At 54.1% G+C, this 15,738-nt stretch overlaps 1 protein-coding gene across 1 annotated transcript; it reads right to left on the reverse strand.

Moving 5' to 3' along the window:
* Positions 1–1,303: 1,303 nt before the first annotated feature.
* On the reverse strand, positions 1,304–6,042 carry LOC119270093 (stearoyl-[acyl-carrier-protein] 9-desaturase 2, chloroplastic-like). The gene is made up of 3 exons (XM_037552063.1): positions 5,715–6,042; positions 2,714–3,212; positions 1,304–2,224 (listed from the first exon to the last, which is right to left on the reverse strand). Exons 1-3 carry the CDS (start codon positions 5,828–5,830, stop codon positions 1,664–1,666), a joined length of 1,176 nt encoding a protein of 391 aa, XP_037407960.1. The 5' UTR covers positions 5,831–6,042; the 3' UTR covers positions 1,304–1,663.
* Between the last annotated feature and the right edge of the window lie 9,696 nt (positions 6,043–15,738).

Here is a 15,738-nt window from a genome sequence, read left to right on the forward strand (position 1 = left end):
TCTACGAAAGGTAAGCGTCAAAAATAAAAACCATCTATGAAAGGGCAACCTTTTTTTTTCTCTAATCTGAACCCACAGTACTGTCATCTAGGATGGGCGACTCGCCTGACCTAATTCAGAAGCCATTTTATTTCCTTGAGAAACTAGAATACTGTCTTACGAAAGCGACGAGGTAGCAAGCCATGTCCACGAATTCCCACTCCCCAGCGGATCAATTGTTCCAAGTTCCATCTCAGAGTCTTGTCTTTTCTTCTTTTGAGGGGATCCCAGAGGCCTGTCGATGAGGCGCTGTTTCATGGGCAGAGGAGGTCGCTTCTCCCTTTGCTGACAGAAGACGAAATGAGCCCCGCCGTTTCATCAAGGGAACTTTGGCTACGGACGTCAGTCACCTCCCTTTCAGGTGGCAGAGAGGATCTCCGCGTCAGGCGAACTGGTGCCGATTTAGATAGAGGCTTGCATGGAGAAGCCCGGCATATTTCCTTGATGCCACGTGTCAGCAATCCTGCACACTGCCCTGAAGAGAAGAGAGGATGATGGCTCTCCTCTCCTCCCATTTGTTTTAACCTTTCAGAGCATGATGATGACACAAGGGAATGGTTCATTTCAATATTTGCATCAATAAGCCTGCAATTTGCCGAACTTATGGTCTGTAGGGTGTAGGCATTTTCAGGATTTGCATTTCTCCCGAGGAAAACCCGCTACCGCTTGCTTGGAACAATGCTAGGCTGACTCGTATTTGAGCTGAAAAAACAGTGTGGCGAGCGAGCAGAGGGAGACAGGCCTAGACGCCTAGTTGAGTTCAAATGCTGCGAATAGTCTGTTTTCAGAAAGGAACAAGAAGCAAATGCTGCAATTGGCAAGGCCGAGTGGTCACCGGCAAGTTGTTGGTAGATCTCTCCTCAACTTGTACAACGGGTACGGCTGGCTACTTGACCAAGCGAACACGCATCTGCACGAGCTCCTGAGAAATACGTATATGATTTACGTCTATATCAAGCATTTCGTATATTAACCCGTCTATACCAGGCATATTTTGTGCCTACGCTAACATTTTTCTTTTGAAATGCACCAACGATGGCACGCGTTTGGCCACATCCCACACGTAGCAATCAATCACATCATGATGGATAGCAACCACTGATTTATGCAGAGATACGGAAACACCACCGGCTGAATCGTATGCTGTCTCAGATAGACAGACAGACAGACAGCTACTCCCTCCGTCCTATAATATAAGGATCCTTATATTATGGGACGGAGGAGCACAATACATCCATTATATCTGAAAGATGTGCCCCTCTACTAGTGAGTGATCTTCAGTTGGAGCTCCGCATTATTATCATCTAACACGGCAGATGACAAGCGTTATTGGTCACAAAACTTAAGGGATCTGAACAACACAAACAGCACGCTGCATGCTTCAGTTCATGTTCAGTCCACACTCCACACAGCCAGCATAAGTTGTACACAAAACTAACAACACACACGCGGACAGACGACATCTCCCTATCGCTACAAGGAACGGCAACGACGAACCTGAACTGAAGAACTATGTAACGAGGCGAGTCCGAACCTCGTTATATCAAAGACAGACTCTCCACATGCATGAACGACAGGTAGGTACGCGGGAAGCTTGGAACGCCGTGATGGAGGCGCTTCGTGCTCACATCTGCACCTCCCTGCCATACACCCAGCTGAAGGGCATCTTGCCGGCTTGCTTGGCCCTCGACTGGGCCCTCTCGTCCAGCTTCCGGATCCTGCCAGCGAGGGTGCAGAGGTAGTCCTGGGCCTTGTGTCCCTCACCAGAGAGGCCGGTCAGTTCCGGGACCTTCCACCTGCCAACGAGGAACTCGAGGATGTCGGCGTAGTCCCTGGCGGTGTACACGCCGAGCCTCTGCGCCACCATGGAGAAATGGTCGAACAGCTTCTCGTCCTGCCCATCGAACATCAGGTGGGCAGGCATCGCGATCTTCTTCCTCATCATGTCGGCCAGAGCAAGCACGGTGCCATCGGGATCAATCTCAAACAGCTTCTCGACGATCTTGGTGTATGCAGTCTCATGCCGCTTCTCATCTGAGGCGATGATGCCGCAGATCTGCGCGAGCTTCAGGTCACCGAAGTCCTTGGCATGGCGAGCGGTGTTTCCATGTGAGATGAAGGTCGCGCGCTCTTGGAAGGAGGTGTAGATGAAGCCAAGATATGGGTTGTTCTCTGTCCTAGGGTCCTGAAAACAGAACAACAAAGAAGTATATGTCAGTTTTACGTACTTCTCTGTGAAATAGCCCCTGTTCAAGAATTCATCCGATTAACCAGTTAAGTTGCCGATTAATCCCTACTCGTAGGGTCACCGAGTAGCCGATAAACTCAAAAATCGTCCGATTAATTGATTAAATGGCCGATTAACTTGCCGATTAGTCGATTAATCCCCTACTCACCAGCCAACCGAGCAGCTACCAGTTAACGATTTCCATGAACAAAAACAGTTCAAGGTAGAGAGAATCCACTGGAAGATATCACAGTTTTTCATAGTATGATTTACTGTCTTAGAGGTGCTCTCAAAAGAATTTCATGAAAGCAACATGTTTAGTACGTACATGCCAACTAGCTAAACATGAGTATGGAAGAGGCATGAGCAAGCAAAAAAAATGTGGTTAAGAAAGATAGGCAGTAATATGGCCAATAAAATGGTTGAACAAAGCTGTTACCAACTTACCATTCCAGAGCCAATAAGATACTGAATTGTCTTCTCAATTTGCCTCATGTCCACTCTCCCAGTGAGGTATAGATACTTGTTTAGGAGGTCACCATGCCTATTCTCCTCAGCAGTCCATGCCCTCGTCCAAACGGCCCAAGCAGTGGGGCTTGCACCTGTTTCATCTCGGACACCATCGAGGGTGTTAAGCATAGTCTGGTATGTAGGAAGGGCTTCCTCTGTAATCATGTCTCCAACCAAACAAACAAGATAATCATCAGGAATTTCCTTGGCACGTTCTCTGAGTTCCTTAACTTCATCGTGAAATCCATCAGATGCTGGATCAGGGAGGAAATCCTGTGGCTGCCAACACTTCTCAACTGGCTTAAGATGCAGCAACAGATTATCTCTAGCCCAACCATCAAGAGACTGAAATATTTCCATCTTCTGAGGTGGCATCGAATGTGTAACCTGGACATGAACCTCCTTTGGAGGAGCAAACGTCTTCTTGCTCTCAATCCTGGAATATAAAATAAAACAACATTCAGCAATACCCATGTATGTGATGACAACTCCATCACCTGCTTTAGGCATTTGGCACTTGTGGGAGAAGACATATGTTGATGTGGTTTAACATGCCAGGTTATTTTATTTTATTTTTACTCAGGTTGCTACTAGTCGTGTACTCCAGAGATTTAAACTAGTTATTTACCTATATCATGCAAAACAAACACATGCATTGCTACAGTATGCAATGAATGATACAGCAAAAAAATGCAGACACCCATGTGATTCATATGTGTCCCAAGCACGGAATCACTATTTAACTGCCCTAGAAAATTAATAACCAAACTTTTGTCTTGTTCGATTTGCAATGAATGAATAGCACATATAACATGGAAAAACAGAATTGCTGGAGCATATGAAAGGGCAAAAACAAAAAGGTCATGACATCAAAACTGAAGCCCAGAAGCGATGGAGTTGCCACTCTTAACGCCTGGAGTAACATTTTTGTAGTGTATATAGGAGTGTAACAAGGTCTATACTCAGAACATATGACTTATAAGAAAAAGGTATTTCATAAATTTATATGGGTTCAGAAAGATAATCCACCAGGTCACCTTATCTTTCTTCAGTTTTTCAAATTAACTTAGGCATGCCTGCAATTTTTTACTTCGACATCATAAGCAGAGTATGCATGAAACCAGATTGTACAGTAGATTTGGTTAAATCTGAACCCATGCCGCCAAAGATTACATGAGATATGATATCACCACGCCGACCAGGAAACAAGGTAGTATAAATACTGATATGGACTGTATGAGTTACATACAAGATACAAGGGACTAGTGCAACTGTATCTGGTACTGTTTGGTAATGATGTTACATTCAGATATCATGAATTGGAGATGCTAGTATACGTCCATAAATGCACACAGGTGGTTAGGTTAGTAGCTGATGTCATTGACCTACAGGCCCATGCTGTATCCCATGCCAACCACGATGTGACTGTGACCCCTATAATGAACTTATTAATGCAAGGATTGCATCAGCCTTATTAGGCTAGTATTTCGTTCATATCTATGTAAGTCCCAAGTTCTGCATATCACTGTCACTGTGAACGAATCCTGGATGGAAGAACTAAGATAGTCTGAGAAACAGAAAGACAACTACCACTAGCAAGCTGTCAGACTCACTCTGCTACTCTAACCTCATTGCCAGATCTAACTCAGAAAAAATACTCTTGGGTGCAAACCAGGTTCTCTGTTACAGAATCAAGTAGTACAAAACCTACTTAGGTGAAGTTCAGACAGCAGAGTATCCATGTTCTGCGAGAAACCTCATCATTTTCAAACTTTCGGCATGAAAATCTCGACTCATTTAATTTCTAAGAAACATAGGCCAGTATGGAACAATGGATGTCAAAGCACCTACGGCATGACACAGTCAGTCAGTCAATCGGACCCATCCTCCTTCAGGTGTCGTCCTCCTAAACCCATCCCCCATCAGGTGTCATGCTCCTAAACCCATGCTCCTTCAGATGTCGTCCTCCTAAACCCATCCTCCATCAGAGATGTCATCCTCCTCCTAAACCCATACTCTTTCAGATGTCATCATGCATTTAATAACTCGAGGAAACCGTCAAGCGAGCAGATGAACAGCACAGGGCCGTCATAAAAACAGCAGCAACAACCTAGGACAGCAAGCAACTGCGAAAATTAAATCCCGCCGGTACCGAGAACATGGCATGGACCACAGCAGGGCTGCCGAATCAGGCCGACAGTGATAGTTCACCTCGGTCTCCGACGTACTATAACGAAGTGGAGTGCTTGATGGTGAATGAGTGAGCGATGATTGCAGGCCGTTGAGCCGAATGAAACCGACCTGAACCACCGGCTCCCACGGACACGGCCACCGGCCGGCCAGTACTGAAACAGAAGGCAGTTAATGGAGACGACTGCGTGGGAGTGGTACCGCGCCCGGAGCCATTCTGGGATGGGATGGGATGCAACAGTAACGCTCGCGGCACGCAACATGAAGGCCCCAGCGGAGTTTAATGTGGAACGCACTGACTGGCGATCTGCAGTTCGGGTGCGGTGGGGTGGGAAGGCAAAACGAACCATGGGAGCAGGGGGCTCGGGGCTGGGGTCGATCCGCACAGGGAAACTGGTGGCCTGCGCTCGCAGAAAATTAAATGGCAGCGGTTCTGCTTCCACTACTGTTGTGTTTGCGCCTGATCTGAGGAGGAGGATGAGAGGGACGGCGGCGGCCATGTGCGGATGGCTGGCGGCGGCGCCGCCGGGGCGGGGAAGTCGAATCTGACGACCCAGAACGAAGAAAATGGCTGAATTCACATAACGGGAAAGTTGTTCATATCTGGACGGCGCGCATCGCCGCCAATCCGGAACAAACTGGCGGCGCCTCGGGCTGACGATCCATCCATCCAATCTATCTATCCACGGAGGAGAGAGGACGGGGGTAGAACTCGCCGCGAACTGGTGGGGAGAGAGGGGCGGCTTACTTAGCGGAGGCGGAGGAGGCGACGGCGAGGACCCTGACGCTGGCGCTCCTGCGGGCGCCGCGGCCGGCGAGGGGGGGCGTGACGCCGTGGGGGCGGAGCGCCATCCTGGAGGCCATGGCCGGGGGGGAGCCGAGCGCCGCCGTGGCCGTGGTACGCGGCCGGCGCCGAGGAGCGGGTGGATTGGGTTGCGAGTGGTGACGAGGAGAGATGCCGATGCGGGGGTGTGGGCTGGCCTCGCCTCGCGCGATCCCAGCCTCAGGTTTTCTCGCCCCGCGGCGCGGCGGTGTCAGTGTGGGAGCGAGGGCTGGACCGCGGTCGACAGGAGCCACGGGTGCGTGCTGCTGGGCCGCCACCCGGCCGCTCATTTATTCCTCGCTCGCTGCTCCGGTCGTCACGTTTTTACCGATTTGGCCTCGCTTCAACTCGGAAATAAATTAAAAAATACTACTGATTTGGCCTCGCTCGTCTGCAATTTTCTCACACTTGGTCGGCACCGGGGCAGCTGGGCTAGGCCAGATGGTTCTTTTTCGCCACGCCGGGGTGGAGTCTGGATCTCCTTTTTCTTGAAGTGGAGGACAAGTCATCTTCGCCTTTTCACCAAAAGCGATCTCACTTTCTTTCCTTCAATGCTCGGTCTTATTTTTTTATGTGTATTGTTATTGGTAGGTTAACTAAATAATGCTAGCTACTTCTAGGACTTCAATGGCTGACGAACGTTCGCGGGGTAGGATGGTATTTGCTAACGATCCCATGACAATTTTAGCTGTATAGGATGGCATCTTCAAAACGTAATTCTAAGTAGATTGATCGGTGCAGCCAACTTTCAAATTTGATTTCGTATGTTAGTTAGTTGCCTTGAGAACAAAAAAATCGCTTCGGTCCATTCCCCTATCGCCGACGTTGTCGGTTAGTTCGTGGCCACCACCCTAACCGTCGGCCAACGCCACTCGCGACGGCACCGTGGGCGCGTTGGCTGACCACCCGTCCCATTTTGCCTTAGGGTATGTTTGGTTCTTGCCTATAGCTGCCCTGCCAATATTGGCTTGCCAATTATTTGGAGTGGGATTCCAACGCCCAGGGTTGGCCAAAGATTTGGCGAGAATCTGTGAAGGAAGCAACAATGGACTTTGTTGGCAGCCGAATATTTGGCAACAAACCAAACAACACATAAGGAATTTGGCATGACCAATATTTTGATAGGGTAAGTTGGAGGCGTAAACCAAACAGGCCCTTAGTCGCCTCGACCGCCGAGCCTCCGCCGCCCCAACCATCCTCCAACACCTCCTCGTTCGTGTCTGGCGCGCCCTCCCAAGTCAATCCTCATGCGGAGAACTGTACCATGCCCTTTCCCATTTGCAAATCAAACCAAAATCGCAAATAACCATAATGTCTGGAAAGAAATCCGAGCAAAAAAAACAACATAAAAAGGACACTGTAGGTGGGGATGGGACTGGAATAACACACAGGGAAAAAAAGAGATCATGTGTGCAATTCACCATCCTTCATTGCGTCCCCTAAAAATAACCTGTCATTAAATCCAGAAGATCACACGGTTGCGTCCCGACGGCGACACGCGGCCAGCGAGCGGTGCATAAACATGCTGGCACTGGTATACCACGGTGGGTTTAACTGAAACTGTGGGCAACGTTGTGCTGCGGGGACGAAGTGGGTAAGAATATCCCAGCGTTGGAGGCAACGTATGTTTTTCTTTTCTAGTCCTAATATTTTACAGTTCCTTCTTTATTGTAGTAACTTGCATGGGCAAAAAAAAAAAATTCTTGCATGGGCACAACTGGAATTCCACACACCACCGGCCTCCCCCGCCGCACGCACTCTCCCAGGGCCATGGTACAGTAGAGACTGTAGAGTACGAGCGGTGACGCCGGCGACGAGGCTGCTCACGTGGCTACGTCGGACGTAAGACGGAGGCTGGCGCCACACGTCCGGCGCGCCGCCGGGGGCCGGGCGACAAGTGTGCGGCCGTCGGGCGAGCGCGGCACAGGTGGAACCACCGGAGAGCATATGCTGGGGCGCGCCTCTGTCTGGGCGTGGAAACCACTGGCGTCTCCACGTGATCCCAAGGCCAGCCAGGGGGTCGTACTCGTGCTGGTCGATGATACCGAGGCGCGGAGAAAGGACAGATGTGATTCCGTCACGCACGCACCGCCACCGTCCCGGCCGGGCGGGCGGTTCGGTCTGGCACCAGCAGCCGCCGTGCACGCCCGCACGCACGTGTCTCCGGCCCGTCCCGTGCCGACTGTGGGTGGGTACGAGATCGCGATCCCGCCGGCCCGTCCCGTGCGATCGGTCGCGGCACGGCTCGAGGCCTCCTGTGGGCGGACGGGCATGCGGGTAAGTACCGGTGGTCTCTCCCGAAATTGATGGAGAGGCACCGTGGCCGTGACTTGGTTCCCTGCACCTGCACGTACGGTGCGGTCCCATGCGCGCGCGCGCGCGCGTGTGTGTCACGCACGGCTTAGTTAGTCGTGCGGTACTTGCTGGGTCGGAGCACGGGGCGGTGCCAAACTTGTGCGATGGAATGTACCACGGCCGTGTTTTGTGCTGCGCCGTGTTTTGAGCTCTCAAGGCCGTGCGTGCCGTGGTGGAGTATGCATTGAACGCCTCTTAGACCGTCTACGGCCGCAGTTTGCAAATCTTGCGTCTTAAACGCCCGCGGATGCGACCGGGCATGTACACGGTCAGTGACCGGTTAAATCTTAAATTTATCATTTTGCATCCGCCTCACTTATACTTTATCCTCTAAATCCATACAAAGCATGTAAAAGAAAGTCTACGCACTACATCTACATACTAACCTAGCAACTGTTCATCGTCGGAGATGTCCACGACGATGGTGCCGGGCGCCGGCTGGACTAGCGGGTAGGAGGGCTCATCCTCCTCCTCCTCTACCTCATCGATGCAGGTGAGCATCTTCGCCTCCTCCGCGGCCTGCTGCGCCTTCATCTCCTGCCGACGACGGCGTCTTGCCTCCGCAGCCGACTCGACCGGAGGGAATCGAGGATGGTCTGCTGCTCCGTCTGCAGATCCCTGTGGCCAGCGTCCCCAACATCCACCTCCTCCGGCTCATCCCCTCCTCCTCAAACTCCTCCTCCTTTGGATCCATTGCATCCGGAGGTAGCACCGCGGCGATCCGAGCTTCACGCCTAGCCCAGATTTGCTCAAGGAGCTTGAGCCAGCGCTCGCGCATCAGACAATGGCTCGCTCCTCACCCAGCGGCGTGAGGGCAAGGCTACTAGGCGGACGGGTGGAGTGAAAAGTGACAGGGCGACGGACAGGAAAAGAAAAATGTGGATGGATGGTAGGATTTCGATGCCGTCGGACAACTTAAATAGTCAGGCAAAGCATTACGCGGCCCGCCAGAGTTGCGCCACACGACGCCTCTGGTCCAACAGAGGAGACAAGCTCCAGACCTTTGGGTTTGAGGGCGTTTCTAGCCAATATCGCTTCGTTAGTCCGGCGTGAAAGACGTGTCCGGATGTCCCTATATTCATCTTATATTTGATTTGGATATGAGGGGTGCCGATCAGCTTGGTCTTTCGAGGCCCGTTTGGAGCGTCCGTCTTAGTCCAAAAAACGTGATCGATTAGTGACCGAAACGATCCACGCGAACCGTTTGAGGAGGATTTGAGGTGCGGGACCTGTTATTGACATGACAGACACACCAGGGCGGGCCCTGTGTGTCGAGGCCCCGCACGACTCGAGGCCTCCTGTAGCCCTCCACACCGGCCCTGTTTGGACCCGTGAGCACGCGACTTGGATCCCTGCACGTATGGTCACCGTTTTTTAGTCGTGCGGTCCTTTCTTTCGGTTGGGACAAGTCGTGCAGTACTACTGCTACTTGGTGGGTCGGAGCACGGAGCGCTGCTTACCTTGTGGGAAGGAACGTTCTCGGCGCGTGTTTTGTGCTGCATTTTTTTTGAGAGATGTTTTGTGCTGCATTTGCATTTGCGTTTGAGCTATTGAAATAGGGCGTGTGATACTGTCCTGTCCTGTCTGTGTTTTTTTTTTGCGGGTGGTGATACTGTCCTGTCAACGTTGCAGTAGGAGTACGAAAGTTCGAAGCGAGGACCGCCTCTAGTTAGGTGATGGGGTCGGGTGGGCATGATTTAAGTCGAGTCAGAATGCTCGTGTTATCAATCGCATCGTGTGACGAGACGATGGTTGCACTCGCGCGGGAGTGTGGTGGTGGTGACTGGTGTGTGCTGGGTACGGCGGGAGAATGTCTGATCCACCGCACGGTAGATCACATGCCCCGGAGCCAGTCGTGCGGTGAGGCATGGACGAACGCCTTGACGCTTTCACGCTTTTGAAATCCTTTTTTCCTTTTTTTTTGTTCTCTCTTTCACGTCTTTCTATTTCTTCTCTTTTCATTATCTTCTACTCCCTCCGTTCATTATTATAAGACGTTTTGGACAGCTAGCTTTGAACTGTTTTGGGCACTGTCTCAACTGTCTAAAACGTCATATAAAAATGAACAGAGGAAGTATTTCTTATTTTCTTGTTTTTTGTCCTTATTTTAAGTAACATATAATCTTTCAAAAAATATATGAAGATTGTTATTAAAAAATTGTTACTTCCTCCTGTCCATATTAATTGCTGCAACATTAGTACAGCTTCGTTGTCGGGGAAACTGATCCACGAACATCTATGGGGCCGGCGGACCGGGCCCCTTTCGGTTCGGCGGGGGGCGGAGATCACACGAAGAGCAGATCGAGGCGAAGCACACGAGCAGTTTACCCAGCTTCGGAGCTCTCCGGAGAGACAACACTCCTACTGCTGCTTGTTTGATTATCTTGTGTTCTTGCTCCAGAGAGAGAGCGTAGTATTTTTCTGGGTTCCGAACCAGTCCAACCCCCCCTACGTTGCGCATGGGCCTCCTTTTATACGCTAAATGGGTCACCGACAGGTGGCAACGCAGAGAAGGGTACAAATGTAAAAAGTGAGGTGGTTGGCACAGTTACTTGTACAGTGCACTCTACCTAACCCTGACGGCAGGGGACAAGGGCATTAAATGCCCGTCTGAGTCACCCAAACAGTGTAGAAAAGGACCGTTAGGGGCGCCACCGTTCGCCACGATGGCGATCTTGTCAGCTTTGCATGCCACTGCGCACCGCTGGCTGCACAGCCTCCCGCCACGCGCGCCTGGAGAGGCCCCCAGAGCGACACGTTGGTGGATGCGCTGGAGCGTGGGCACAGAGTGGCCGCCTGCCGCGGCAAGCGCCTTGCCGCTGCTGTTATCTTGTCGGGTCCGGAAGCTTGTCGCTCACCGGGCCTCGAGGTACCTTGGTTGGTCTTCTCGGCAAGCTCCTCTTGCCGGGGCCTTGTTGCCTTGCCGGAGCGCGTGGCGCGTAGCGGCAAGTTCCTTGGAGTGCCTTGGTTGGCCTTCCCGGCAAGCTCCTCTTGCCGGGGCCTTGTCTCCTGAGCTTAAATACTTTGTTCTTGAATGGCTCCAAGGGAACCACGGAGGATCTTGGCGTTCGTCCGGCAAGCCTTGCCGCGGGGTGCTGCAACTGCCCGTGCACAAGTTCGGGGTACTAGGGTACCCCTATTCTAGTACACCGACAGGAGCCCCCGGGCCTGGGCCAGACACGGTGCCGAGCGCTGTTGGGCCAGGCCCAAGACAGGGCACGGGCACACGCGGCTGGGCCACGCCGAATCTCGCTCCGTATCCACCGCGCTCTCCCCTAACGGCACGCGTTGAATGCGGCGTCGTGGGAGAGATCGTGGGTGGTTCTTTATTCGAAAGGGCGAAACGTCCGCCCCGTCCCTCTTTATAAGCAGAGGAAACAGGGGCAGTTCGTTCCCCCTCGCTGGTTGCTACTACTCCATCTTCACGAACCTCCGCCGCTCCCCCCCTTCTCCTCGAAGCCGAGAGAGCAGCGCTCCGCCCCCCATTGCCACCAGCATCACCAACGCCGTCGACCTCCCCCACCACCTCTGCCATGGCTCCGAAAGCCGACAAGGGAAAGGGCGTGAAGTCGGCCGAGGCACAGCGGCTCGCGGCGCTGCGGAAGGAACGGGCGATCTTCTCCCCCAGCTCGGCGCGAAGGAGCTGAGGGAGTACTTCTACCTTTTTTGGGCGACGGAGACGCGGGCGCATCCGCGCACGAGGGTACTCCCGGCCGCTGCTTCGGAACTGGCTCCAAACGGGTACCCATTCTTCGCGCTGTTCTTCTATTGCGGGCTCTGCCCGCCCTTCTCGGAGTTCTTCTGCGATATCATGAACACCTACGGCCTCCGCCTCCTTGATTTCACCCCCAACGCCGTTCTGACCATGGCAGTTTTCGCACATTTGTGCGAAAACTTTGTCGGAGTCCACCCCAATGTTGCCCTTTTCCGCCACTTCTTCATGCCTCGGGTAGAGAGAGGAGAGCCGCTTGCCAGAGGGATCGCCTGGATCTCGAGAGTCGGCAAGAAGGAGGCGTACTTGGAGGGTGAGCTCCGCAGCAAGTGGGAGGAGTGGAGAGCGGAGTGGTGCTGGATCGTCAAGGAGAATCCGCAGCCCTTCACCGCCGTGCGCCAAGCTCCAATAGTGCGCGTCAATGACTGGAGCAACGTGGCCCCGGAAGACGAGAGGCTGAAGATCACCATCACTAGGATCCTTCGCCTCAGGCTTGCCGGGCTCACTGTAGGCGCTGTAGGCGCTGTAGGCGCAGATTTCCTCCGCCGCCGCATCGCCCCCCTACAGGAGAGGGGGAGGCCCGCCTGGGAATTCAAGAACTCGGCGGACACCATGAGGCTGCGGCCGGGCCTCAACTACAACTTCACCGTCTTGGAGCTGGATGCAATGCTCCTGGAGTTGTTCAAACGCGATCCCCAGCACCCATTCACGCTGGCGAGGGGCGTCGTTCCATTGTGCAATAATTCTTCGCTTGACCGGATCCGCGCCATGATGCCGTTGTGCGATTCACACGGAATCGTTCCAACTTGGCAAGAGCCTGCGGATGACGTCGTGCAAGCGTTCTTCGACAACTTGGAAGAAGTGCCGGTCCGCGCTGACGAGCAGAAGAGCCTCACCCGTGACACCACCGACGAGGAGCTGCAGCGCATCTCCACTAGGGCGGAAGAGGTTGCGGTCGCAGCTGCCGCGGGCGCGTTCGGGTTCACTGTGGAGGAGGCGGAGGCGGCAGAGGCGGCAAACCTCGCAGAGCGCGCGGAGTTCATTGGCGAGGAAGAGCCTGCCGGCTCTGAAGCTGAGCCGAGCGAGGCCGGCGAGGAAGAGCCCGAGCCTTTAGAAAGCTTGCCGCAGGCGGAGCCCCCGGGCCCGCCAAGAAGGCGTCTTCGCAGGGCCGCGGACGTAGCGGGGCAGCAGCCGGGTCAACAGCCGCCGAGCCGTGCGACACGCTCTACCGCGGCAAGCAATGTTGCCGTGGGAGCGCCTCACGCAGCAGCGGCAACTGGAGCGGGATCTTCCCGGGCCACCGCCACCGCCCCCGCCAAGCGGGCAAGGGATCCTACTCCTCCGCCTCGCCGCACCGGAGGGGAGCCGGACTTCGATCTTTCCGCGCTCAGCTCCGACGAGGAGGAAGAAGAGTAAGTTTCTTTGGTGCTCTTGTAGTTCTTCAATCTTGCTGTTTTTATCTTGTATCTGACTTGCTTCAATCTGAACTCCTTTCTTTTCAGGGCGCTGGCCCAGAGAGTGGCGAAGAGGGCCAAGGACGCGGTGATTGTCATCGAAGATGACCCCACCGTGTCAGCAGGGGGTGGGTTCGAGACCACCTTGACGGACCCGGCAACCACTCCTCAAAGCAGCCCCCAGCGCAGCCCCCAGCGTAAGTTCATAGTTAGCTTTCTGCTGTCAGGCGCGCATGAGTGCTTTTTCCTTTGTTGATATCTTGCTTGTTGATTTGTGTAGGAGTAGAGTAGCCATATCAGGAGCGCCCAGAAGCTGGTCCCGAAGTGCCATCTGCTTCGACTACGCCGCCAAGGGAGGAGTCCCCGGCAAGGGAGCGCTCTCCGGCAAGGGAGAACTCTCCGGCAAGGGGCAGTTCTCAGGCAAGGGACAGCACCGTCAATCCTGCGGCGGCCGAGACCGCAACTGCAGATCTTGGCACAGGTAATTCACTTGTCCAAAAACTTTCCCTTGGGTTCTTCTTCTTCTGATTTTCTTCTCTTGGATTTTTGATTGATTTTTCTTCCTTCTTCGTTCTTCAGACCCATCTGCTGCTGAGCCAATGGAGACAGAGGGCGCCGGCGAGGAAGGCGCGCATGGCAGCACTGACGACGCCGCCGCCAACGAAGAAGGGGCCGGTGCTGATGAGACCGTCGGCGAGGAGGCCACCAAGGCTGCCGCCGCAGAAGCCGGCGAGGGGTCGGGCGATCGCACTGACGACCCTGAGGTCGCAGGAGCGCCAGGCGCTGCGCCGACCACCGATCCCTCTGCCGCTGCTGCGGAGCCGGGCTCCGAGGAGCCCCAGCCCGGCGCCTACTTGAAGGCCGGAGACGATATCTTCATTAAGCTACCCTGGGCGTCGAGCTCCAGGGCGCCGGTCGAGGGGGAAACTTTCGATGAGGAGGTGCTCGCCTCCGCTGGACTGTCGTTGGTCGACGCGCCCAGCAGCAGCAGTGGCGAGCCTGAGGAGGAGCAGCTGCTGCGGAAGCTGCTGTCACTCTACCGTGCACGACAAGCCAAGCTGGCTTCCCGGGAAGCGCTTGTCGCGAAGGCGGGAGTTGATATGGAGAAGCGCGCGGATGAGCTCCGGGACCACAATCAAGAAGCTCTCCGGTCCCTGGCACAGGAGCGGGAGAGACTCGCCGAGGAGCGCACGGCCTTCCTTCTCGAGAAGGCCGAAGCTGAGGAGGAACAAAGGCTGGCCGCCGAGAAGCAGTCCGCGCGAGAAGGCGAATTGGTGCAGCGGAAGGCCAACCTCGACAGCTACGAGGAGGAGCTCGCCGAGCGCGAGCAAGCACTCGGCGGGGCGCTCAAGGAAGCAAAGGACGCTGCCGTAACCACAGAGGCCGCCAAGAAAGAGCTGGAGGAGAAGGTGGCGCAGCTGGAGGCCAACGTCGGGAAGAGAGGCGAGGAGCTTGCCGCGCTCAAGCGTGAGCGTGAGAAGGATGCTGCCGCCCACGGTGAGCTGCAAGGTCTTCTCGCTGAGAGGGGCAAGGAGCTCAGCGCTGCCAAGGATTCCAATGCAGACCTGGAGTTGAAGCTGGCCACGCTGACGCAGACGCTGGACGACGCCAAAGAGCGGGAGAAGACCTTGTAGGAGAAGGTCAAGGCTGACAAGGTGCTGCTGGAGAGCATCGCAGTTACCCAGAACTCATTCAGAGATACTGTGGAGCACTGGACCGAGGGTCTGGTGAATATTGCCGCAGTCATCGACGAGGAGCTGGCGCAGCTGGGGATGGAGGACTTTGGGTATCCCTCCGACGAGAATCTCCAACCCAGCGCCAAGCTCAGCCTGTTCTTTAAGGGCGTGGCGACGGCACTCCAGCGGCTCCGGGAGAGGATCCCAAAGCAGCTGGCTGACGAGTCGCGCAAAATCTGCGCCGGGGTTCTCCAGAAGGTGCTGATGAAGGTGGCCTTCCGCAATCCAGGCCTCAGCTTCACCAACGTCCTCAAGTCCTTGCCGCCAGACGCCGATCAGGACGCACTCAAGGCCCTTGTCGCATCCATTGTGGACAAGATGAGCGAGATCAAGAGGGTTGAGGGCGACCGCGTAGACTAGGCCGCCCATTTCTTCTTTTTCCCTTGTCGCTGCTAATCATGTTATGAAAACAGTCTGTTAGAGCTGCGACAAGTTATCTTGTAATATAACTTTATTTCTGTTATCAATTGCTATGTTATTTCCTCTACTAGATTCCTTCCTTTGTATGTTTTTACCCTATGCTTCTAGGGAACTTGTCGGCGCAGGCACCCGAGCCGCGAGCGCTGAGTACGGAACGTCAGCAGCCTGCTGGCGGCGCTGCTTCCGACAAGAAACCTTGTCGCGACTAGATGCAGCACACTTAAGTTGTTGAGCGGACTCCAAACAAAATAAGGGCACAACTAGCCACGAGT

Source organism: Triticum dicoccoides, chromosome 3A, assembly GCF_002162155.2.
Source record: "Triticum dicoccoides isolate Atlit2015 ecotype Zavitan chromosome 3A, WEW_v2.0, whole genome shotgun sequence".
Lineage (NCBI taxonomy): Eukaryota > Viridiplantae > Streptophyta > Magnoliopsida > Poales > Poaceae > Triticum > Triticum dicoccoides.